Source organism: Setaria viridis, chromosome 4, assembly GCF_005286985.2.
Source record: "Setaria viridis chromosome 4, Setaria_viridis_v4.0, whole genome shotgun sequence".
NCBI lineage: Eukaryota > Viridiplantae > Streptophyta > Magnoliopsida > Poales > Poaceae > Setaria > Setaria viridis.
In genome coordinates this window covers 2,492,061-2,514,876 of record NC_048266.2, presented here as the reverse complement: position 1 = coordinate 2,514,876, position 22,816 = coordinate 2,492,061, and the positions used below count along the sequence as shown (strand labels likewise).

The following is a 22,816-nucleotide window of genomic DNA, read 5'->3' as shown; positions in this document are numbered from 1 at the left end:
GTGTGAACTCAGAGGTTCCGAGAGCGACATGGCGCAGTCTGGTGGGATAGGGACAGGGCGACGACGGGCAGCTCCGGATCGGAGAAAAACGATGCTCTTGAAGGCTCGCAGAAGTTTCTATGCTTAGCGACAAGGTTCAACATTCAAAGGGGAAATTTCAGGGAAGCTTCTTTGTGGGACCATTAGCTCAAAAATTCTGCAATTAGTTTTATAATTTAGCAGCCCACGGCGACGCGCCGCGCCGGCGCGCCGTTGACCATATATGGTCTACGGAGGAGGTAGAGGACTTCGCCTCGTCCTGGAGTAGGTCGCAGCGGACCGCGGCGCCGCCATGCTCCCTCCGTGTCCCAAAAACCGGCAACTCCCCTCGGGCCATGGCCATGGCCTGTGAAGTCACTGCGTGCCATTTGTTCTTTGTTTGAAAATATTGTCTTTGCCCATCTGACCAATATAAACTATCTCCATCTCCTTGGGCGGCGGATGGGCCTATAAAAGCAGCGTGGTTACGTCGTGGCCGCCAAGCTCGCACACGCCCGGCCCATCTTCTAAAGCGAGCTGCGAGCAAATTAACAGGGACCATGCCCCCCGCAGCTTCGGCGCCCATCGCGTTGAGCGGTCTCTGCGTGGGGATCAGCGCCGCCGTTCTGCTCCCCTTCCTCAGCGAGTCGCCGCCGGGTGCCTTCGACGCCGCTCAAGCTGCTGCACAGGCACAGATCGATCCCGCTCCCCATGGGATGCTAGCTGCAGTCGCCACCTTCTTCACCGCCATCACCATCATCTACGTCCACCTCCGGACCGGCAGCCGCGGTGGCGCCAGCGCCGGCGACTGGCGGATCCCCGAGGTGATGTTCTTCATCCTATGCACTTCGGTGGCGCTCGTGGAGTGCATACAGCTAGGCCCAGTCCAAGCTCCGGTACTACTCAGAGTGGCCGCCGTTCAACTCCTCCAGTACGCCGGCGCGGCAACGTTCTACCTATCCCTGGTGCTGACCTATGTGCACGTGCGCGCCGCCGCCGCCGGCGGCGGCGGTGCTGGGAACGAGGAGTACCCGGCGGCTGTGGAGCTCCTGAACACGATGACGCTTGCAGCTACTCTCGTCACAGGCGTGCTCAGCTCCATCACCGCCGCCCTCGTCTTCAACACCAAGTGAATTTCCTAAAACTTCTACATGCCGCACGTCGGCTGGGCAAGGGAACTAGAGAGGTTCGCCGCCCTGTCCCGCGCCATTGCATCTGCCATTATGCCCTGCTTCTCCTCATCCCCACGACGCCTCTCGTGCCCGTCCTGTTCCTAACTGACGGCTGGTGACGACATTAATCAACACCGTGGGAACAAATCGATTCGAGAGAAAAGTTGAGTCGGTCAAGTCAAAAAATAAATCCAATACTTACTGTGCTATGACATTGTGTGAGGTCTTATGATAAGTCGTCAGTGGCAGAGGCTCGCTGTAATCTCCGGTGAACAACTGCAAGTTCATCAGTACACCACGGTGGTGTGCTTATCCCCTGTCCAGGAAGTGGAACGTTCCGGTTGCTTTTCCCGGATCATTTCCTGCTCTACGGTGTGGAAGATGGGATGACGGAGAAGAGCAGCGTCGCTATCGGCGATCCCCTGAAACAATTTGTAACAGTTGATTCGCACGTGTGTGTCAAAAGTGTGCCATGTTATCATGTATGTACTTGCTCTTTGTTAAATTGAGTCTGGCTTTTGGTAAAAGTAACTTATTTTCAGCCAATCAGGCATCGAAACTTAAGCTGTTCATTTTTCATTGGTATAAAAGTTTGCATCTACGAATAAAAAGGCTGGAGAAGGAGAAAGGCAAGGAGAAAAGTCCGATTTTATAGTGTTCTGAGTTGGATATCAAATCAATGCGTAGTTTTGGTGGGGAAATAAGAAACAACGGCGGTGCTAATAATTGATTGATTAGGCAACAGAAAAGTCAACTAGGTTCAGCTAGGCACCGTTCCAAATTATAGCTCATTTTAGCTTTTTAGATTCATAGGCTTTGTTATGTGTTGGCGCTAGAAATCGGTCAACCGAATCCCAGCGTCCGACACACGACCCGGGAGAATCTGCTTAGCTCCTGTTCGGGTGATTGCCCTGGTGCGGTTCGCGCGGCGTGCCAGCCAATCTGACCTGTTGATTGGCAAGGAAGAATACATGTCAGGTTCAGAAATCACGATCGGCTAAGTTTCCGATCTCGAGAGAGCTTATCAGCGAATCGGCCGATTTGCCTTAACAAAGGAATCGGCTATAAAGCAACCGATCACTGTAGCCTTGTAGATAGAGAACTACTAGAGTAATCGATACAAAGCTATGATAACAACACTAGGAATAGATCTAATCGGCAATAGATGAATTTAATAACAAAACGTGAAAGAAACCGAAACTACCGATTCCTAGCTGGATAACTGGTGATAAAACTAGAAAGACAGGTAAAACCTATGATTCTAGCAAATATCGATAACTAGTGAATAAATCTAAACGAAACAACAGCGATACGCCCGAAGTTAAAGCTTAGATATTACTCGATAAGCGGAACTTACAGAATCGGCCGGAGATCAAACTGATGCAGCCCTGCCAACCCGTACGAACTCGTGAAAAAGAGAAAAGTGTTGACGAAGTCGCCTACTTGAAAGTAAGTATGAGGAAAAAGTAGTATGTTGTATTGATTGGTTGATGATTACAGATTTACAAAGGTAGCTATTTATAGCCCCGTACAGATGACTTCTTAACCGACTAGAACTCTATCCCTAATTCAAACAGAAAACGAATATTTACAAGCACAATTCGTGCTAGGTTGGTTACTCTACGTTTCATGGGCTGATCTCCACCTCATCCTTTTATTCCTTTCCAAGCCCATACAGGCCCAATTAAATCAACCTCCAAATCGGCCGATTCCTTATCGGCAAAAGGCAACCGATTGGGACTCCGGCACGTTCGACCCGAGGCGAGACAAAAGTCATCGGCCGATCTCGCACTGTAGCACCATTTGACCGATTCCCAACTGTGCTTCTCCGATTCCCTCTCTTCTTGGCGCCGATTTTACTAGTGACGAAATCTGACGTCAACATTATACATTTAGATATACTCTATGCCTAGATGCATAATAATAGAAAAGTTAAAACGATCTATAATTTGGAACGAATGGAGTACAAAGTAACCGTCAAGACGATGGGATTTATGTGGGCAAGATAGCTTGCAAAAGGTTTACAGGCTGATGAACCGTACCAATCGCCTTTTGTGTACTCCAACTTGTGTAGCGCACCTAAGATCTCCCAAAATCTATTATGATACTTGGCACCTCTTTTTCCTTTCCTTTTCTTTTCTTTTCCCCTTTTCGGCGCAATCCTTGATAGCAGACTCTATCCCATGATGCTATGTCAGACGCATGATCCTGTGATACATGGCCACGGCGGGAGATAGCCAGGGAGATGCTTCGACCACCGGCAAACAAGTGCGAGGTCGAAGAAGGGAAACACTTGTCTGTTTCAGAAGCTCCGTAGTTCACTGCCAATGCCCAAAAGCCTTCCATGCTCATATAGCCTCCCTGTGGCCTGTAGTAGTGTAGTAGTATGATCCGAGTTGCCTGCACCTGTTCCGGTCATCCACACCCCTCTGAGCCTTGCTCCAACCATTGATCCATTGCAAACTAGCTACACTTCTGCATGAACTGGAAAATGAGCTAGACCGAGCTATGTGTATGTTTGTGTGGCATGAACATACCACACTGGAGGGATTCCTCAAGCTTTTCAGCCGGGCTGGGAGGCAAGGCACAATGGGGCCTCAATGCGTCGTCTATATATAGTGGCGTCAGGCGTGTGAACTCAGAGGTTCCGAGAGCGATATGGCGCAGTCTGGTGGGATAGGGACAGGGCGACGACGGGCAGCTCCGGATCGGAGAAAAACGATGCTCTCGAAGGCTCGCAGAAGTTTCTTTGCTTAGCGACTAAGGTTCAACATTCAAAGGGGAAATTTCAGGGAAGCTTCTTTGTGGGCCATGATTTGCTTGAAAGTTTCTGCCCGGGCGGAGGAATCGTCGGCAACCTTGGTCGGCAGGAGCACCGAAAGTCTCGCGGAAGCAGTTGCCGGAGGATTTGGGCCGGTGCCGCGGTGCCAGCACAAGATGGCTACGTGAGGGGAACTGAGAGGTGAGAGCTGAAGCTGTTCTTGACTTCTTGCGCTGCAAGGATATGTAAGGGCTCAAGACCTCCGAGTCCTACAGTGCTCATGTTCCATTGAGGCTCGGCCCTTGTTCACTTCCTATAAAACTCCCAACTTTGGCACTATGCAAAAAGAAGATTCCACATCACATCAAACTTGCGGTACATGCATGGAGTACTAAATGTAGACGAAATCAAAAACTAATTGTACAGTTTTATTGTACTTTGCGAGACGAATCTTTTGAGTCTAATTAGTCAATATTTGGACAATAATTCACAAATACAAACGAAACGCTACAGTGTTGCTACAGTAATTTGGCACCTCCCAAATTCGCAAAGTAAACAAGGGCTGGTGCCAAATTACTGTAGCAACACTGTAGCGTTTCGTTTGTATTTGTGAATTATTGTCCAAATATTGACTAATTAGACTCAAAAGATTCGTCTCGCAAAGTACAATAAAACTGTGCAATTAGTTTTTGATTTTGTCTACATTTAGTACTCCATGCATGTACCGCAAGTTTGATGTGATGGGGAACCTTCTTTTTGTATAGTGCCAAAGTTGGGAGTTTTGTAGGAAGTGAACAAGGGCTAGAATTCGAGGACCCATACAATGGCCTGCAACTGCAATGTTCGGTGTGTTGGCTTCGATCTGCTGGCCGCACAAGCAGCTGCATAAGGCCAAAGGCCCACAACCCAGTCTCAAACGCCTCACTTGGCTGCTGCAGCTGCAGCTGCATCAGCAATCTCAACCGAACAGCTTTTCAGTTGCTGCTGGGATATGCAAAAGTCAAGTTTTGCACTAGCAGTGCCAGGCACGGTTATGAACGCCGTACGCCATGCAGAGAACTGCAGCATATCCAAAACGGCAAAAAGGTTGCCAAAAAACTCCGCCCGAAAGACAAGTTTCATGGAGAGGGATTCGCACACCCTCTAAATTTCTTGGCGCTCTGCCAGCAACCAGCCTGCAGCATGGCCTCCAAACGGCCGGGCAAAACCAGCCCAAGGGAACTGGTCCGCAGAGTTTGCGGGCGATCCATGCGTGCCTGCATGGGATCCATCATCATGTGCATGCCTAGTCCGGATGGAGACAACGTATGCGAATGTGATGCTGATATCCATCGATCGATCTATCCACCAGGAACAGAGACATGTGACATATCCAGTAGTGACCAGGGACACGTGCCGACGTGCCAGGTGCGCCACGAGGGCGGAAAACATTGGGCCACTCGAAGACATGATTCTGCAACTCGCGGCGAGTCCACCAAATGCTCCGGCTTCTGATCGCGCTCGCCGGGCGCAACCCCGTCGTCGACATCGGCATCTGCGTCTTCGTCATCGGCATGTTCGCCGCCCAGCTTCTCGGCATCCTGCTGCTGGCGCGCTACGTCCGCAAGCCGCCGCCGCCCGCAGGAGGAGCCGGCGCGGGGCGTGGCGCACCGGGCGCCGCGCCGGCCGCGGATCCCCTCGCCTGCATCACCCTGCTGCTGTCCCTCGCCGCGGCGTCCCTCGTCACCGCGAGCCTCGTCGTCGGCCCCGGCGTCCCGGGCTCGGTCCGCCCACTCGTCAACCTCGCCGCCGAGTACTGCTACCCCATCGTCATCGCCGCCGGTGCCGCCCTCCTCTACTCCACGCCTCTGCTCCGCGTCTTCCGGGAGCCGCGGAATGCTCGCGGCCGCGCTGCCCCTGCAGAACGCGCATCGGCCTGCCCCTGGTCGTCGCCGCCGTCTGCGCCCTCCTCGTCGCCATCCCTTTCGGTGCGGGCGGTGGCCTCGGCACGCTCCGCCTCTCTCCCGGCCACACCAACACGCCCGTCGCCGTCGCGGTCGGCGCCACGCTTCTAGTTCTCGTCCGCTTCTACCGCAGGGCGCGTAATGCGGCCCCTGCCGTCGGCGGCGACGCTGCCCCTGCGCCCTCAGCACGCTGACGTCCGTGGTCGTCGCCGTCTTCACCCTCGCCTGCCTCCTCGTCGACGTCGTCATCCCGAATATACCCCGCCCGGGCGCGAGCCGGATGGGGTCATGGGGAGAACCGGGAAGCACGCACGCTCTGCTGCCGACGCGGTTCTGGTAGGTGGCTGTACGCTGAATGAGTGGTCCAGAATCCAGAGCTCGTGTAAAATTGTACCGTGAGCCGAGTACTGTACTAGTAGTACTATACTTTTGCAGCAAGAATCTCAGTTATTCTGATGTTTGGATCCAATCCAACTAGCAAGGTGCCCCGTGCAAATTGCATAGGTAGGTAGTGTTTTTTCAATCTTTTATTTTTTACTTAAAAATGTACGCAAATAGTTTTGTGTGGTGATGTCAATATAATTGTTGTCTTAATAGCCAAATCAATGTACCATCTATGGTCTTTCTCTCAAAAGTAATATTCCGTGGTGTAAGTATAGAAACATATTTTTATACATTTATAGAAAGAATACTATATTTAATGTGAATATAATTTTTTTAAAAAAAAATTGACTGGCAACGTATATTTTTGCTTGAGAGTTTTGGATGCATGATAAATTATCCTTAGATTTTTAGAAGAAGATCTAGGTGAGTGGTTCAATGTATATCAGCAGAAGTAATAGTATTCTTTATTTCTCAATCTCAGGTTGCTATAGCCCTATGCATGCTTCTATATTGTCTTACGGTTATTGCACCTTTTTCCAGCACGAACCGTGCATGGGTCAACAAAATCATTGTTGCAGTTGGCAAGACATAACCTTCTTAGTTATGCTCGTTCCCTCTCTCCTACTTCTGTTCCCAAGGAGTTTTGTTCACCATACCGCGGTTGTCACTGAAGACACACACGTACTGGACAGTGCGGGTCATTTCCTCTTGTTGAACACTACCTCCAACATGCTATGGATGGGCGTGCATATCAAACGTCAATTTCCAAATTGCTTTGTTCTGGATCACTTCAGCGTTCCGTGTTACTGCATCATCTATTCTTCCTTCTTTCCTATTTTTTTTTACTCTTCGATGGTCCGCTGATCACAATGATGCACACCAAGACATCACCGTCTCACTACTTCTCGTTGTCGCCGGTGTTGATCACCATGCCTCTGTGGCCACATTAGGGTGATACTCAACATTGTGATTGGGTGGGGATCGAATTGTGTGGCTGCTATGACATGACAGCACCACCGTGTTTTCATTGTTGTGTCCCTAATTTTTTATCAATGTTCGTGGCTTTCTAAATCGTAATCGCGTCTTAGCTTTGCAAATCTTCTTTTCTATCTTCTGATTGAGCATTTGTTCTCCATATTCTGCTATCTGGCTAAACTTCGTCATGAGTCATGACTAGCCCAAGTTTTTCTCCATATATGGTAGCTCTCACCCTCTTAGAATCTGACCGATGTGCTAACGTTTTTCTCTCCTTTCGGTCGTAGTTCTTCCCATTAAGCTACTGTGGGGTGAGGTAGGTGCCCTGTGCTTTGAGTATATTGTCACTGTCAAAGTGCATACCATGGATATATAAATGACGCATTGTTTATAACACTATCATATCTCTATTTTCAAATGCTTTACTGGGTCCTTTGGTACCACCATATCCAAGATCTATGTTGCTTGCGAGTTGCAATGGATGGATGGACGGCCTCATGGTTCCAAATTTCGGGCCTGTTTGACCATATATTGATCGAGTTGCATGCAGACATTCCAGCAAAAGTGATCTTCGATCGATCAAGATGCATGAATACATTCGCATCAAAATTGATTAAAGACCGTGAGGCTACTGCTAGGGCCACACACATAGATAAGAGTGTATGCATATGTTGAGAATTACTGGCTCGGCTAGTGCTAATAGTCCCAGCACGATTCCGTGTCCTCATGGTGTTTGGTGCGCCAGCCAACGTGGCCACAAATGGGGAAAGGGAAGGAAACACGAAGTGTGCTCTACCTCGACGTGAACTACTGCTCTCTTATGCCAGTCAATCAATTGTTTTCACTCTAAAATGTGTCCAAACTCGCTTAGTTGACCCTCGACTTGCTCTATTGTGCAAACACTTCATGTAGTGCGGCCACATCAGCTTTGAATACCCACTGATCGGACGGAAGAATATGTGGCCGCCTCCTCCTTAGCCATTGGTCTTGGATTTGTGTTGACCACCATAACATTAGAGTTTGCTAGCTGCTTTGATTTTCAAATTGACCAGCTACTCCCCATGTTACTTCACTTCTTTCATAGGCTGGCCATTTCAAGAAAGGAGAGGCATTGAAGCCTACCAAGATATAGCTGGTGGTACATGGTCGGTGGCATAGCTTAGTTGGTTAGATCTTTTTGATAGAAGTTGTTCATCCAAGTTTGAGTTCTCGACTTAGCACGGATGCCTATATTTAGATTTATTCTACGAATTAAAGCTTCTATGCTTTCCGCGGGTAGGCGATAGGAGACGTGAGGACCAATGGTGGTCACCCTTGGATGATGAGTGATTGACAACATTGTGTTGGTTTGATGTTGCTCTTGGCTTGTGATGTGCAAGTGTAGGATACGACATGGCTGTCGACGGCATGCGGTGAAGGTCAAGCGAATGGTTCATGCCGATGGACCAAGGGCGGTGAAGGATGAACACGAGTAGGCTTGGACCGAGGGACCCGAGGAGTCCGGGCGAAGTCACGGGACGGAACGGCGAGAGGACACAACGGGATGGAGACGGTGTCGGTCGAGTCGAGCGGGAGGCTTGGCAGAGGCTAGACACGCATCGACATTGAGAAGGTCGCGTGGCAGCCAAGCGAAGATGGACGGTTTGGGTGGTTTGGACCTCAAAACCACCGCATAGGCAGGTTTCCCGGTTTGGATCTCAAAACCGGGGGCAAGCCTGGTGCGGCCAGAGCTTCGAGAAGGAGGGAATGTGGCGTCATCACGAAGCTTGCGTCGAGGCGAAGCAAAGTCGTGAAGGCATCATGTCCGTCCGATGCGCAGATAAAAACTTGGACCAAAATACCCCTGCGTGGGTAGTTATCCTAGTTGTAGCTATAGGGGTAGTATTGTCTTTCATCCTGGACTATAAATAGGGATGGGGGGGCCGGTTATTTCAGCACCTCTTTGCTTAGCAACTCATTATCTTTTAGCTTAGAGGTTAGTCATATGCTTAGTGAGAGGAAAGAGGGAGATGAGAGGGTAATTGCTCTCGTTTTCTTGATTTCTTCATCTTTAGTGGGTGGATGAAGGGAGGAGGCTAGTCCTCATCTTGTATAGAAGATGTTCTCATGATTTAGCTTTATTTGTTGTCTCAAATCGTGCTAAATCTTTGACTCCCGAGTATTTTTCTTTTTCCCTATTTTCGGAACTATTTTTTGGGAAATTTTCGTTCATCATGTTTGAGCCCGAATCTTGTGAGATTGGTTGAAGAGAAATGTTGCTAGGACCTTGGAGAGCATCTTTGATATGATCCCCTTTCAAATCCCTCACGACTGCTTGATTTTGAGTTTTTCCCTAATCGTATTCTTGAGTTAGGGTTTCAGTTCTCTCCAAAATCCGCGATAAATCCTTGAGGTTTTTGAGATCTTTTCCACGGATCTATTAACCCTTAAGTTGCGCATCTATGGCTCAAGTTTCGTCGAGTTTTGAGTGAGGATTTTAGAGTTGAAGTTTCGAGTTCTTCCTTTGTTCTTCCTGTTCCTTGCCTCTGTTCATCCGCAGGCTTCAGGGCGTCGAGGTGAGCAGGCTGCAGGCGCAGCGCACGCGAGGAGCAAGCAGCTGACCAGGCGCGAGTGTAGCGGCCCAGCTTGCTGCCGAGAAGCCCAGCAGGCGTGCGGCCCAGCAGCGTTGGCTTGGCTCACGTACCAGCACCCAGGTGGGCTTGCAGGGAGCAACAGGGGCACGCAGCCCAATAGCGCAAGTCCAGGTGAGCAGCAGGTCGTGCGTACAAGCAGTGAGGTTGGTTTTTTTTTCTCCGTTATTTATGGTAGTTTACTTTTTAATCCTTGAAACTAGTTAGCTAATTAGTGATTAACTGCGTTAGCTACTTTTTGATCTCTCTTTGCTAATCATGCTTAGCACTTAAAGTAATCTTTTTCCCTTCCATGCTTAGGTGAGAAATTTGTTAGTAGTAACCTTGCTTAATCTCTTTGGTGCAAATTTGTTGGAATCACTTTACGTTCTGCTTCCGCCATGTCATGCACGTATTCAGATCACTATGAGCTTTGCTTTCGATACGTGTATAGTTCCTAGGTGATCTTGTCACGAGTTGACTTGCGTCATCTTGACGATACAACGCGCAGTGTGCTTTGGAGTTGCATTTGGAACATAAGCCTAGTTCTCGTTGAGAATTTTTATAGACTCCCATTCACCCTCCTCTGATCGTCCTTTCGATCTTTCAAGACGTCTATGGTAACTTTGTCAATCTCAATATCTGCTATGATCGTCGTAGGGTGAGTGTATGCATGTGTTTCTTTCGTAAAGAAAAATTACTTTTTTAATGCAACGTTGATGGCTGCATTTTACGCTTAGTACAATATCTGCATGCATGCGTGCTAGACGGAAGGCTGTTATCACAGGGGCACCACATGCATGTTAACTCGAATTCTTATCGCACGATGAATTTCCATCACGCTGCCTCGGCCCTAAATATCGGTGTTTTTCCAAAACGGTATTATGCAATAGAAAACGAACAGGAGGGAATAAAAATTATATTAATTGGCACCTCTTGCATGAAGTCCGTATCTTTCCGATTGTATCACATACGGGTACAATGTGCTAATTTACTTTTTTAGAAAAAATTCCAATTATATACTTATAGCTGTATTCGATATGAAATCTTGTGAGTAATGTAGACGGTTAGATCATCATAAAATTTAACGGTGTATATTCTTCTCTTTTTTAGATTAATGTGGGAATTTCTAGACCCTATCGGCGAATGTGGTGACTTCTTTTAACACTGTTGTATTAAGATAATAGATAGTAGTAGATGTGGTATGTACAGGTATGATCCAAATCCAATAGAAATCATTTTGGCACGAATTTGGATTTGGATGAGAGGACTGGATCACCAGGCTTTTTCTGTTTGGGTAGGGGCTCTCGTTTACTGTTTTTTGTATGTAAGAACTAGCAAGATGGCCCGCGCTAGCATGGTTTCAGCTATAGTACTAATTAGTAATAACAACATGCAACTTTTTTCTCTCTAGACAATTGTCTTATTTTTCTCATAGTTCTTTTGAGCAAACTAATTTTCTCTTTGACGATTAAGATCTTGGTGCACATCTGATCCATGGACATAATGAAATGGACCTATGCTACTTGATATCACACTTGTCCCTTTTCAGTGTGTTTAGCTCGGTATCTAAAGCCTATAGACATCTCTTGAACTGGACTGACTTGATACTCTCCTTCTAATTTTTATCCTTTTTGTCTAGGATTTTTTATGTGATATACTCCCGCTATCATTCTCGACAACTACACCAATGTACCATCTTCTTTTTCTATGTCTCGAGTTCCTTACTAAGGATCACTATCTCTATGCATGTGTAGTCTATTGACATCATGAACTAAACCTCTCCTCATTGATATTCTAATGGACTTCTTTTTTGTCCGGAATGGATATAGACCTCTCCCTTCACCTTGACACAAGCTCTTCTGGTTATATTTACCTTAGCTCTCATACCTTGTAGTAGCTCTTCTGGTTATATTTACCTTAGCCCTCATACCTTGTAGTAGTACTTATTTTGTGCTTTTTGCCTCGCTAACCTTAGGCTTCGACGTGTCATTATTATTCTTGCCTTATTGTTATGGTTCTTCTCTACAGAGTGCACATGCTCCCGCTTGTTTTGCTGGCTACCCATGTTCCCCATTTATCATTGAGAGCTTTGCTTGCATATCCATTATGATGTTCATTTCCTTTTGAAGCATCTTGATCCGACCAGTAGACATGTTTTTGAGAAATCATTTGGCCTTACCGGGATACTATAAATTGATCTTATACTACTTAGCTCGGCTCAAATATTTTTTACGCTCTAATTCTATTTTTAGTTTAAATTAATTATATTTTATATAGCCTCTTTATTTGGGTCTTAATTCTAGGGTAATGCATTTCATAGATACTACGGCATCCTAGTATGACATTTCGTAGACTTGCTATCTTTTTATTTTTTATCATAAATCTTTAGGTTAATATTTATATTTTGAACGGATTAGTACGTTTTCGGAAATAAAATAAATAAAATACAAATAAGAGAAAATAAATTACTTATCTTTTAAACAGTTCTCAATATAAGATTGGACATGAAACGTATTTAATATAGAGACTACGACGTAGGATAGTCTTCGTACAAAGATAAGGAAGCACCACCGTCAGTGAGCCACGGTATGTCAGTTTGTGAGCGGTGGTCGGAGCGCGGTGGCGTGGGCGGGGGCCGCCCTCAATCGACCGGTGGTTCTTCTCCGTTTCGTTTCCCTCCTGCGAGATCCGAGCAGCAGCCTACGGAGGTAGAAAAGCGAGGAGCTCGCGCGCGCGCGGCGAGTCCTGAGCCGGCGGCCGCAGGTCCCGAGCCAACGGCCTTGGATCCAGGCGGGAAAGGGGCGACAGCCTCAAGGCCGGAGGTGGTTGGGGACGGGGCAACGACCCCGAGCGTGGCAGTCGACGGGGAAGTGGCGACATCCCCAACCGCAGCAGCGGACGCAATCTCTGGTGAGCACGCGGCTGCTGCTCCTTGCTTCCCTTATCCTTCTCCATCTTCCCTCTCACATACCCTTTTTCCATTTCCCTAAGTTTTTTTTTCTCTAGATCAGGAATTGGTTTTCCTCCTGTGGTCTTCCTATTTGAGGTGGATCGACGGGTCCCGTGTATGGCGAAGCTCGGTGGCGGAGATCGAACAGGAGACCGGCGGATTCATGCGGAGCGTAGCTCAGTGGCGGAGATTGAAGAGGAGGTGATGGGTCCATGTGCGGTGGAGTTTGGCAACTAACGGCGTGATAGGTGATACATTTGAGCCACTGCCGGGCTTCCTGAAGACTGCGTCGCGCCCGCCATGAGTATGATGACGACCTCGGCTTCGATAGGCGACGATGACCACCAGGGGCTCGATGGGACAGTGTTGCTGTCGCATGTGCCTGCTGTGGTGCTTGTGTTTGTGGCCATCATGCACATTTGCGTCCTGCCGCCATGGGGACCGGATGGAGTTCATCTACACACCAAGAGTATAGCTACCTTTTCGAGGTACAGGTACCTTCTCACCTGGCCAGTTTTTCTTTCTTTTTGGTCGTGTTCATGCATGCTGCTCTCTTGATTAGGCCTTTTTTGGATTAGCAGATACTGATTCGTCAAAAAGAACTCAATGATTCATGTGTTGTGCTGTCTATCCCATAGTTTTTCTTTGCTTCTTGGTCTCAAACACTATGGTTTAAGCTACTGGTTCTTTACCTGTGTCGCATAAAAGTAAACACAATGCCTGATTACTTGGTCTCTAGGATTACTCTACACACTACACCATATGTTGCCACAGTTGTGAGATGCTGATAAGCAGTCGGCAAAAAGACCGTCGTCATGTAGTACTACTTGACTACTTACATTTACTAATACTTTATCTTATAATAACTATCCATCGTCTGATATGCTAATAAACAGATTCATGTGCAGGAAGCAATATGCAGATACATTGATTAAAGGTCCAAGTTACCATCTTGTTCGAGAACTTAAAACAAAAAACCTTTGTATTGTGAGAGAAGTATTGTGGTTTTAGGCTATAATGTATACAGATGGTATGAAACAATTGACGGTACGCATATATTTTCAGTAGGCATAAGTGCATTGTCACAGACATGCATGATTGATTTTTCTTAGAATATTTGTGTCATGGTTGAAACCCGAACTCCCAATCTGAGCCAACCAAATGCATGGATAAGTTACGAATCTTATGTATTCTGGCTGGCTGGCCATGGCCAACGAAATGCACTAAAATGCAATGAGCCAATGGAATGCACTAAAATGCAATGAGTCTGGTGCTTTTTGTTACTTGTTCTTACCTCTAGAGTTGAATTTTTTGTGTACTGTCATGTGCTAAAAATTAGAATTCAAAAGTAATAGAGTGGGGTGCCGGTGCGGCAAAAGTTAGTGCGTAACTGATTTTGGCCTTTTGGTTGGCAGATGGATTTCCTTTGTTTTTTAAGCTCCAAAGACGCAGGTCGGCACCAAAGTATGGTATGTAATGTTTTACCTCACCTATTCCCTGTTATTTTGTACTGATGATTTCTCATTCTTTCTCATTCTTGTCGTTTATGTTCCTAGATATACATGTTGCAATATTTTTTCCTCTAATCATGAAATGACTAGCACTCACATAATTTATATCCCAATCTCCTACTTATGTTCGCTTGGGTTTATAAGTTCTTCTACCCTCTCGTAGTGTTTTTAGTACAGCTCTGAATAGTATTCTAGACTTAAAAATTGTTTTATACAAATAACTTTTAGAGAAATCCAAATTCTAGATAACTTGTGCACAAAGGTAGCTTTTTAGGAATAGTATTCTAGATATTTTTCTGCCAAATTTTTCTAGAAATTTTATCTTGAGAAGCTGCTATGGTACTAACACAAGTTTTTTCTTGATAAGATTTCTTGAAAAGTTATCTTCATGATATTTCCAGTTTAGATTAATACAAGAGCAATTAACAAATTTTCTCCTAAAAGCTATAAAGTTATTCATCAAAGTTTAGTCAAGGAGTTATTCTAAAACTTTTGTTACATAAATATAGTTTTCCTCAAAATTTAACGATTTTTTAAAATAGTTTTGCTTCAAAATTTTGTTACACAAATATTTGTACAATCTTTTGCTGCAAAACTTTCGTTACTCCATCTTTTGTACAAACGTTTTGCTCAAAATTTTGTTACACGGATATTTTTAGATAAACTTTACCTTCAATGTTTTGTTACATATTTTTTTTACCTATGTTTGCTTCAAAAAAGACTTGTTAGAGAGATTATGATGACTAATCAAGTTTATAGAATTTTTTATGGAAGCTTATTCTGAAAAGTTATCTACATAAAGTTGCTTAGTGATAAGTGTTGTAAAAGAATTATCTAGATAAGCTTTTATGTCACAGAGTTATACAAAAGAGTTATATAGAAAAGTTATGTGCTAAAGTTATCTGCATGAAATTTGTACAACATGTATCTAAAAACTATATAGAAAAGTTATCTCGGACATTTTTTAGTAAAAGTTCTCTCCCAAAACTTTCAAGCTTATGTGGAAATGTTATATAGGAAAAATATGTAGAAAATGTTGCATGTAAAGTTTTATACTAGTTGGAGAAGTTGAGTGCAAGGATTTATCAATTGAATCACTTTATCCTTATCAAAGTCATTTGACAATAATGGATACATATGTGTGTGTGTGTGTCTGTGTGTGTATTTGTTTGTAGTCTAACCTATGGCAGTTAACTAGTGTTTGTAAGCGGTTTGGTTCATTCTAGTTCTGGAAGTGAGGCAAATTGCAATTCGTTTTGCTTTTTATAAATTTGGTGTTGGATGTTTTCCTCCTTTTTGTCCATGATTGCTTTGCTTATGTAGCTCATTGAGTTTGATTATATGACACATTGTACATTTCTCCATTAGGCAGAGGGAAGGGAATGCACCAAATATACAAGGATGATAGGTTTAGGGCTTCTGCTCCTTGCCCTCCAGTGCAAGAATTTCACCAGTCTGGATGTCTCTATCCCCTCTATGGATGTGATTGATGGTAGGATCAGAAGTAACCTATAAATGATGAATTAGGCCTGAATGCTTTTTAGATTAAATAGCAGTTTGAAAGAAGAGTTAGGTCTGATTTGGTTCGTTTGCTTATTTTTAAGCACCCGTCACATCGAATGTTTAGATACTAATTAGGAGTATTAAACGTAGACTATTTACAAAATCCATTACATAAGTGGAGGCTAAACGGCGAGACGAATCTATTAAGCCTAATTTGTTCATGATTTGACAATGTGTTGTTACAGTAAACATTTGCTAATGATGGATTAATTAGGCTTAATAGGTTCGTCTCGCTGTTTAGCCTCCACTTATGTAATGGGTTTTGTAAATAGCCTACGTTTAATACTCCTAATTAGTATCTCAACATTGATGTGACACTTGCTTAAAAATAAGCAAAGGGAACCAAACGCCCCCTTAGTATTCTAGGTGCTACTGTAAGGGGAAAAAAGGGAGAGGATCACTGAGCTACAACTCAGTAGGTTAGATATCTGCTAAAGTAGACTGAATGCGTTGGATGGATAAAAGCAATAACTCTGAAAATAACAAACTCTGCATTTGCTTATGTGTTCCTTTTAAGTCTTTTTTTTTTCTCCGACTAGTTGTCCGTGCTGTTTTCTTTGTCATGGCAAATGGTGACTAGTTGAACCCTTGAACCCTTGATCGAGCAATGGTGGGGGCGGGCTGCCGCGGAATCCCAAAAGGGAATGGCGCGGGTATCGATACCAGAAAGGGAAAGTGAAACCTGGTCGGAAATCGACCGTGCTTTAGAGTTCGGAAGTGGTTAAGTACAAGGTGCTAAACTTTAGAAGTGTATGTTCGGATGCTAATTAGAATGAATAAATATGAGCTAATTATAAAACTAATTGCAGAACCCTTGTACTAATTCACGAGACGAATTTATTAAGCCTAATTAATTCATGATTAGCACATGTTTACTGTAGCAACACATTGTCAAATCAGGGACTAATTAGGCTTAATAGATCCGTCTCGCGAATTAGACTCCATCTGTGCAATGGGTTGTGTAAATAGTCTATGTTTAATACTTTTAATTAGTATCAAACATCCGATGTGACAGGTATTAAACTTTAGGAGGATACCCCCTCGTATATGACAGTTCAAGAATTAGCGGTTCAAATCAGTTAAACAAAACATTACTCCACAGAATAGCTTCACAAGCCAACAAGGGCAACAAGTCACGGCTAATCAATAGCCAACAAGCTAACTTTACAGGCACAAGCATGTGAATTCAGAGAATAATCTTTGGACGATGCCAATAATGAGGTCGTGCGGCTCGCTGGTGGCAACGAGTCGCTGGGATCAATCGATTGTGGATTTGTGGTGGTAGTGGTAGCAGCTGCAGGAACGGAGGAGACGGCGCCTGGCCTGTGGCCTTGCGTCGGCGCCAAGAACGGCAAGAAGGAATCGCGATGGAGCCAAAGAGTGCAAAGATGCGACGCGAGGGAGAAAGCAGAGGGAGCGGCGGCCGCCGCTTGACCGGGAGGATCGGGGAAACAGAGATATTTTCCAGGGTTTCAGAGAGGGAGCTTTTATACTATTGGGCTGGATTGTTGGGCCATTACGGAGGAGAATTAGCCCAAATTATACTGCTATATCGGGTCCCCGTGGAGCCCCACGGGGCAAAAATCGCCCCCGCCCCCGGCACGATAGGAATTCGGGGCCCCGCCCCGACGCCCCCGCGGGGATTTCGTCCCCCATCCCTGCCCCGATCGGGTCGGGTCCCCGCAGGGATCCGCACCACGGGAAAAATTGTCACTCTGAATTGGGGCACAGGTGCAGCCGTGCAGAGTCGTAGATGGGGTCGCCACTCCAGGAGAGAGAGCTGGGGTTCGGGCTTGGACCTGGGTTGGCTTTGAGGAGAGATTGACGGGAGTATTATGGACATGTAGCAACTGACCACCAAAAATCCTACCAGCTAGAATCCTGAGATCCACACAGTCTGGATTTTTATCATCTAGAATCTCAGATTCTAAAATCTCTATCTATAATCCAAAATCCTTATAATCAAAATCCAATCCGTCCCATTTGGATCCCGTTGGGATTATGGGAATCTAGATAGTCGATGGAGATTATAAGAATTCAGATTCTGGATAGTAATAATCTAATATATTTAGATCCTAGGTTTATAATCTGGATAGTGGGTTGATTGAGAAAATGAATTATCTATAATGCCGTTAGTTTGAGTAGGAAAAATATGGGGCCGTTTGGATCTAATTAAATTATCAGAATCCAGCTAAGAGAATCGGAATCTATTCCAAATGGATTGGGTTGTACTAGAGATTTCAAGAATCCCTAGGCATAATCTACTATCTCCTCTCAGCCAGCTTATGAGGGATTCTGGCCTATAAAAAGACAATTTTGCCCCTGCTCTAATCCTTATCCACTGCCATTCTGATGCACAAGACAAGGGAAATATGGACATGTGCCTTCCAACTGCAAAGAATCCGAACACCTAAAATCCATGTATCCAAACAAACCAGATTTTTTTTTAACTAGAATTCAGATTCTACAATCTCTATCAATAATCCAAAGATTCTTATAATCTAAATCCAAACCAAATGGGGCCTATATGTGGTAGGGGTACAATCGTCCTTTCTAGCTAGGTTGAAGTGGATAATGGGATTATTGGAATCTACAGGGCTGCAATCTAATAATCCACACTAGAATCCAACCCGTTTGGATCCGCTAGTGATTTTTTAATCCGGATTGTATAATTTGTTTGTAGTGATCCAAACAGGCCCTAAGTCAGCTCTGCAGACATCTGGTCTGATATTACTGGCATGTTCTCCGCACCATGCGTTCCTGGTGGCCATGCAATTACTACCGTTTTAACTTGGTTGAGCTAAAAGTGGAACTTTGCTCATATGTTAAAAAGATTGACGTCTATTCCTATAGGTTCATCACAATCCATCAAGAGTATGAAGCAAAATGTTTGCGCAAGTTTACCTACGGACCGGACGCTAATACGATTTCAGTTATTTGAACCAATGAACCTTCCAGGTTTACAAAAGGGGGGCTCAAGCTTCTACGGTGTTTGCACAAAGCAAATCCCAAACCTCTTACGCGTTACTAGGCTGGACTCTACAAGCAAGCCAAGAAGCTCCCGTGCTTCCGCTAGAATCGGACAGCCTTTTCCTGTTGTCTACGGCCTGTTCACACACGCCGCCCTGCCCATCGATTTGCCCGGAGTTTTGTGATCGAAAAAGACATGTGATCGTCATTTTGTGGTCCTGACAAGATTCTGATGTTTCCTTTCCCCACGTTCCAACCTCCAACCCTCGCGCGCGCACAGAGAGAGATCTCGCAGCAGGAGCTTGCAAGTTGCAACGATTGATAGGGACATCCAACAGGTCTAGAGACCGAGTAACGCGCGCGGACGCGCCCAAAGAGAGAGAGAGGTCTCCAAGTAGACCCGAGATAAGCCGAGAGAGAGACAGGGAGACGGGGAGAGAAGTTTTGACGAGGGAAAGGGGTAGGGAGAGGGTCAGAGGGAGGGAGAGAGAAAGGGACAGGGACAGGGACAGATTGTGCAGTCTTAGGGGATCATTTGGTTCCCTTTACTTATTTTTAGCAAGTGTCACATCAAATATTTAGATACTAATTAGGAGTATTAAACGTAGGCTATTTATAAAACCCATTACATAAGTGGAGGCTAAACGGCGAGATGAACCTATTAAGCCTAATTAATCCATCATTAGCAAATGTTTACTGTAGCAACACATTGTCAAATCATGGACTAATTAGGCTTAATAGATTCGTCTCGCGAATTAGAGTCCATTTGCGTAATTAGTTTTGTAATTAGACTATATTTAATACTCCTAATTAGTATCCAAACATCCGATGTGATGGGTACTAAAATTTATAGGGGTGTATCCAAACACCCCCTAAAGGCCTCAACTTCACTTGTGCTTCCTCCTTGTCCTCTTTACATGGTGAGGTTTGGAGGCTTTATCTTTGGCTTCTATATGTCCAGCAAGATACTCCTATATATACTGCCCGTGGCTTGTTTGAATTCGATCATCCAATTGCCATAAGTTTCGACATAATCGATGCTTTCAAGGGATAATCACAATCTAGGTTTCTGTTGCCCATGAAAAAGGATAAGAGAGCTTGTGCTACAAAAGGAAAAGAGAAAGTATAGCTTTCGTTATACTAGGACGATTCAAGTAGTTGAATAGAGCAACACAAACCTAAAAACTCCATTTTGGTGCAGCTTCATGGGGCTTCGGCTCCCTAGCATTTCAGTATTGCATCATTGTAATAGCATGAAGTCTCTTTTCTCTCTCTTCTTCCTCCCTCTCACATCCGACGGAGGAGCCGGAGGAGTCACACACAATTATGACGTCTTCGGCTCCAACTCCAGCTCCTCTAACACCACTGCGCACTACAATGGCCGAGCTGGAGTACCATCAGCCCGGCCAAACAAGGCCCAAAGAATATATTGCATCCTTCGTTGGTGTAAACAAAGGGGTATTGCAAGTGAAAAGGACCTGTCCAGAAAAGGCAAAAGAGCAAAAGAAAATAGAAAAAGGAAAGGGGACGCTGACGTCAGCTCGCCTGTGGGGCTACCGGCCGGCATGGCACCGCCACCGTCGGAGAGAAGCAAAATCGTGCATCGGGAAGTGCAGCTAATCAGTAGTAAATTACTAGTGACTGATTGTTTGCTGAGGAAGAGGCCGGATTAGTTTTGGTTCTTGGAGAAGAATATAATCGCTCATCCCTTGTCTCCTCTTCATTTGGATCCTAGCTTATAGTATATACATACCAGAAATGCAGAGTATTTCGTTGTCTAATGAAGAGTCAACATCCTTGGGCCCGCATCCCTCCCAGGGTTACTACCACTAGCAGTTGTTAATGATCCCTACACCCCTAATCAGTGCACTAAACATCTCATGCCAATCCTCACGGTAACGGGGCGAACGCTTCCACGACCGAGTACTTTTTCGTCGGGGTGTCAGGTGATGTGCGCGACGCGACCTTGGCGGGAGTGGGAGTGTCCACCAATGGGACTCTGTGCCACGTACGCCAAAGCTGAGGGCCGACGAGCCAGCGACCGTACGCGCTGCCCCTGGTACCCCAATCATGCTCATAAACTGTGACTGGGACTATAACTGGGACATTGCTCCAATTGGTAAAACTGGGATAGGGAGGGACAGGGACAGATTGCGCTTTTGTTTAGGTCTTAGGGAGAGCCGGTTAGGGAGGGAGGGAGAGAGAAAGGGACAGGGAGAGGAGGGAGAGACACAGAGATGGCGTTTTTATTATTAAAAAATGGTAGAGAGAGGAAAGCTTTGACGGCCTAGAGAAACAAACACAGAGAGCGCTTATTAAAATGGTAGAGAGAGAGGTTTGCCTAACAGTGAGAGAGGGAGAGAGGTAGAGAGAGCATCTCCTCCATAAATACCCCCCACCCCCCCTACTAACACAGCAATCAGCATCCCAGCTCGCCCAAGCCCACCCCCATCTTCTAAAGCGAGCTGCAAGCAAACAGGGACCATGCCCCCCGCAGCTTCGGCGCCCATCGCGTTCAGCGGCCTCTGCGTGGGGATCAGCGCCGCCGTTCTGCCCCCCTTCCTCAGCGAGTCGCCGCCGGGTGCCTTCGACGCCGCTCAAGCTGCTGCACAGGCACAGTTCGATCCCGCTCCCCATGGGATGCTAACTGCAGTCGCCACCTTCTTCACCGCCATCACCATCATCTACGTCCACCTCCGCACCGGCAGCCGCGGTGGCGCCAGCGCCGGCGACTGGCGGATCCCCGAGGTGATGTTCTTCATCCTATGCACTTCGGTGGCGCTCGTGGAGCTTTTCTTGTGCATACAGCCAGGCCCAGTCCAAGCTCCGGTACTACTCAGAGTGGCCGCCGTTCAACTCCTCCCGTACGCCGGCGCGGCAACGTTCTACCTATCCCTGGTGCTGACCTATGTGCACGTGCGCGCCGCCACCGCTGCCGCCGGCGGTGCTGGGAACGAGGAGTACCCGGCGGTTGTGGAGCTCCTGAACACGATGACGCTTGCAGCTGCTCTCGTCACAGGCGTGCTCAGCTCCATCACCGCCGCCCTCGTCTTCAACACCAAGTGAATTTCCTACAACTTCTACATGCCGCACGTCGGCTGGGGAAGGGAACTAGAGAGGTTGTTGTTTTTCCTGTTCTTGTGAATAATTGCGGTTCTTGGGTTGGCAAGACAATGATCAATGAGATGACCGTCTTTTGTACCCGTATTGGATATTTGGATGTGGTTGTCATGGGATTTCAAGCTCTGATTTTGCTGGTGTTTTTTTTTTGTTTTGGTTATTGGATTAATTGCTATAGGACACTAAGTTCGTGGGAATCATGTAGTTCGTTGTCGTTCGCTTCCACTGTGTTCGGTGTTGGATCGTAGAATTTCGGCGGGGTAGCAGCTCTCCGGTGAGAATTAGAAAACGTTGTTAGACCGCCGAGGGCCGGAGAAGCGGAGACTATAGGACGAGACGCAGGAGGAGGTGGATGGGAGTTAGAGTAGTTGCAGAGGGACGGGTTCGCCCGTGAACAGGTTGTGGACGTGTAGATTGCTTTGGAGCGGAGAGGAGGTTGCGGGTTGCGGCGGCGGACGAAGGGTTCACTGGAGGACCGTGGTTGTGGAGTGTTTATAGCTTGGACTAGAGGTAGAGGACGCTAGCTCTGGACAGTGAAGGCAGAGGCAGTGTGCAGGCTTGGCGGTCGTGGTGGCGCCGGCCCGGCGCTCGTGTGGGTGCCTGTGCCTGGGCGGTGTGTTTGTGGTGCTCATGTCGCGACAAGATTCGGCAGCGGCGCTGCAGTTGTCGTCGGGCGCCGGACGGACGGGCCGACGCCGAGGCCTTGGGGCGCGGCGGCCAGCGGCTTGGGTTCCTGCGAATTCGGCAGCGGGGAGGATTGGATCATTTGATTGCGAAGTAGCTGGCCGGCAGCTATGGTTTGCAGTAAAGAGTGGATTGGGAATTGTAGAATCCACA

General features: G+C 46.4%; 3 protein-coding genes and 1 long non-coding RNA gene across 4 annotated transcripts; 3 read left to right on the top strand and 1 right to left on the bottom strand.

The window, feature by feature from the left end:
• The first annotated feature begins 28 nt into the window (after positions 1 to 28).
• Positions 29 to 1,717, top strand: LOC140222442 (uncharacterized). Its single transcript, XM_072293024.1, has one exon. It carries the CDS (start codon positions 579 to 581, stop codon positions 1,149 to 1,151), a length of 573 nt encoding a protein of 190 aa, XP_072149125.1. The 5' UTR covers positions 29 to 578; the 3' UTR covers positions 1,152 to 1,717.
• Positions 1,718 to 2,646: 929 nt separating this feature from the next.
• On the bottom strand, positions 2,647 to 4,334 carry LOC140222444 (uncharacterized). Its single transcript, XR_011897975.1, has 2 exons — positions 3,233 to 4,334; positions 2,647 to 3,062 (listed from the first exon to the last, which is right to left on the bottom strand). It is a non-coding gene; the product is annotated as an uncharacterized lncRNA (long non-coding RNA).
• An 810-nt stretch (positions 4,335 to 5,144) lies between these two features.
• Positions 5,145 to 6,496, top strand: LOC117854123 (uncharacterized). Its single transcript, XM_034736415.2, has one exon. It carries the CDS (start codon positions 5,430 to 5,432, stop codon positions 6,003 to 6,005), a length of 576 nt encoding a protein of 191 aa, XP_034592306.1. The 5' UTR covers positions 5,145 to 5,429; the 3' UTR covers positions 6,006 to 6,496.
• A 14,541-nt stretch (positions 6,497 to 21,037) lies between these two features.
• LOC140222441 (uncharacterized) lies at positions 21,038 to 22,112 on the top strand. The gene has a single exon (XM_072293023.1). It carries the CDS (start codon positions 21,344 to 21,346, stop codon positions 21,923 to 21,925), a length of 582 nt encoding a protein of 193 aa, XP_072149124.1. The 5' UTR covers positions 21,038 to 21,343; the 3' UTR covers positions 21,926 to 22,112.
• The last annotated feature ends 704 nt before the right edge of the window (positions 22,113 to 22,816 follow it).

Excerpts from the sequence above, each read along its gene's own strand:
- LOC117854123 (XM_034736415.2), top strand. The coding sequence starts at position 5,430 with ATGCTCCGGCTTCTGATCGCGCTCGCCGGGCGCAACCCCGTCGTCGAC.
- LOC140222442 (XM_072293024.1), top strand. The coding sequence starts at position 579 with ATGCCCCCCGCAGCTTCGGCGCCCATCGCGTTGAGCGGTCTCTGCGTG.
- LOC140222441 (XM_072293023.1), top strand. The coding sequence starts at position 21,344 with ATGCCCCCCGCAGCTTCGGCGCCCATCGCGTTCAGCGGCCTCTGCGTG.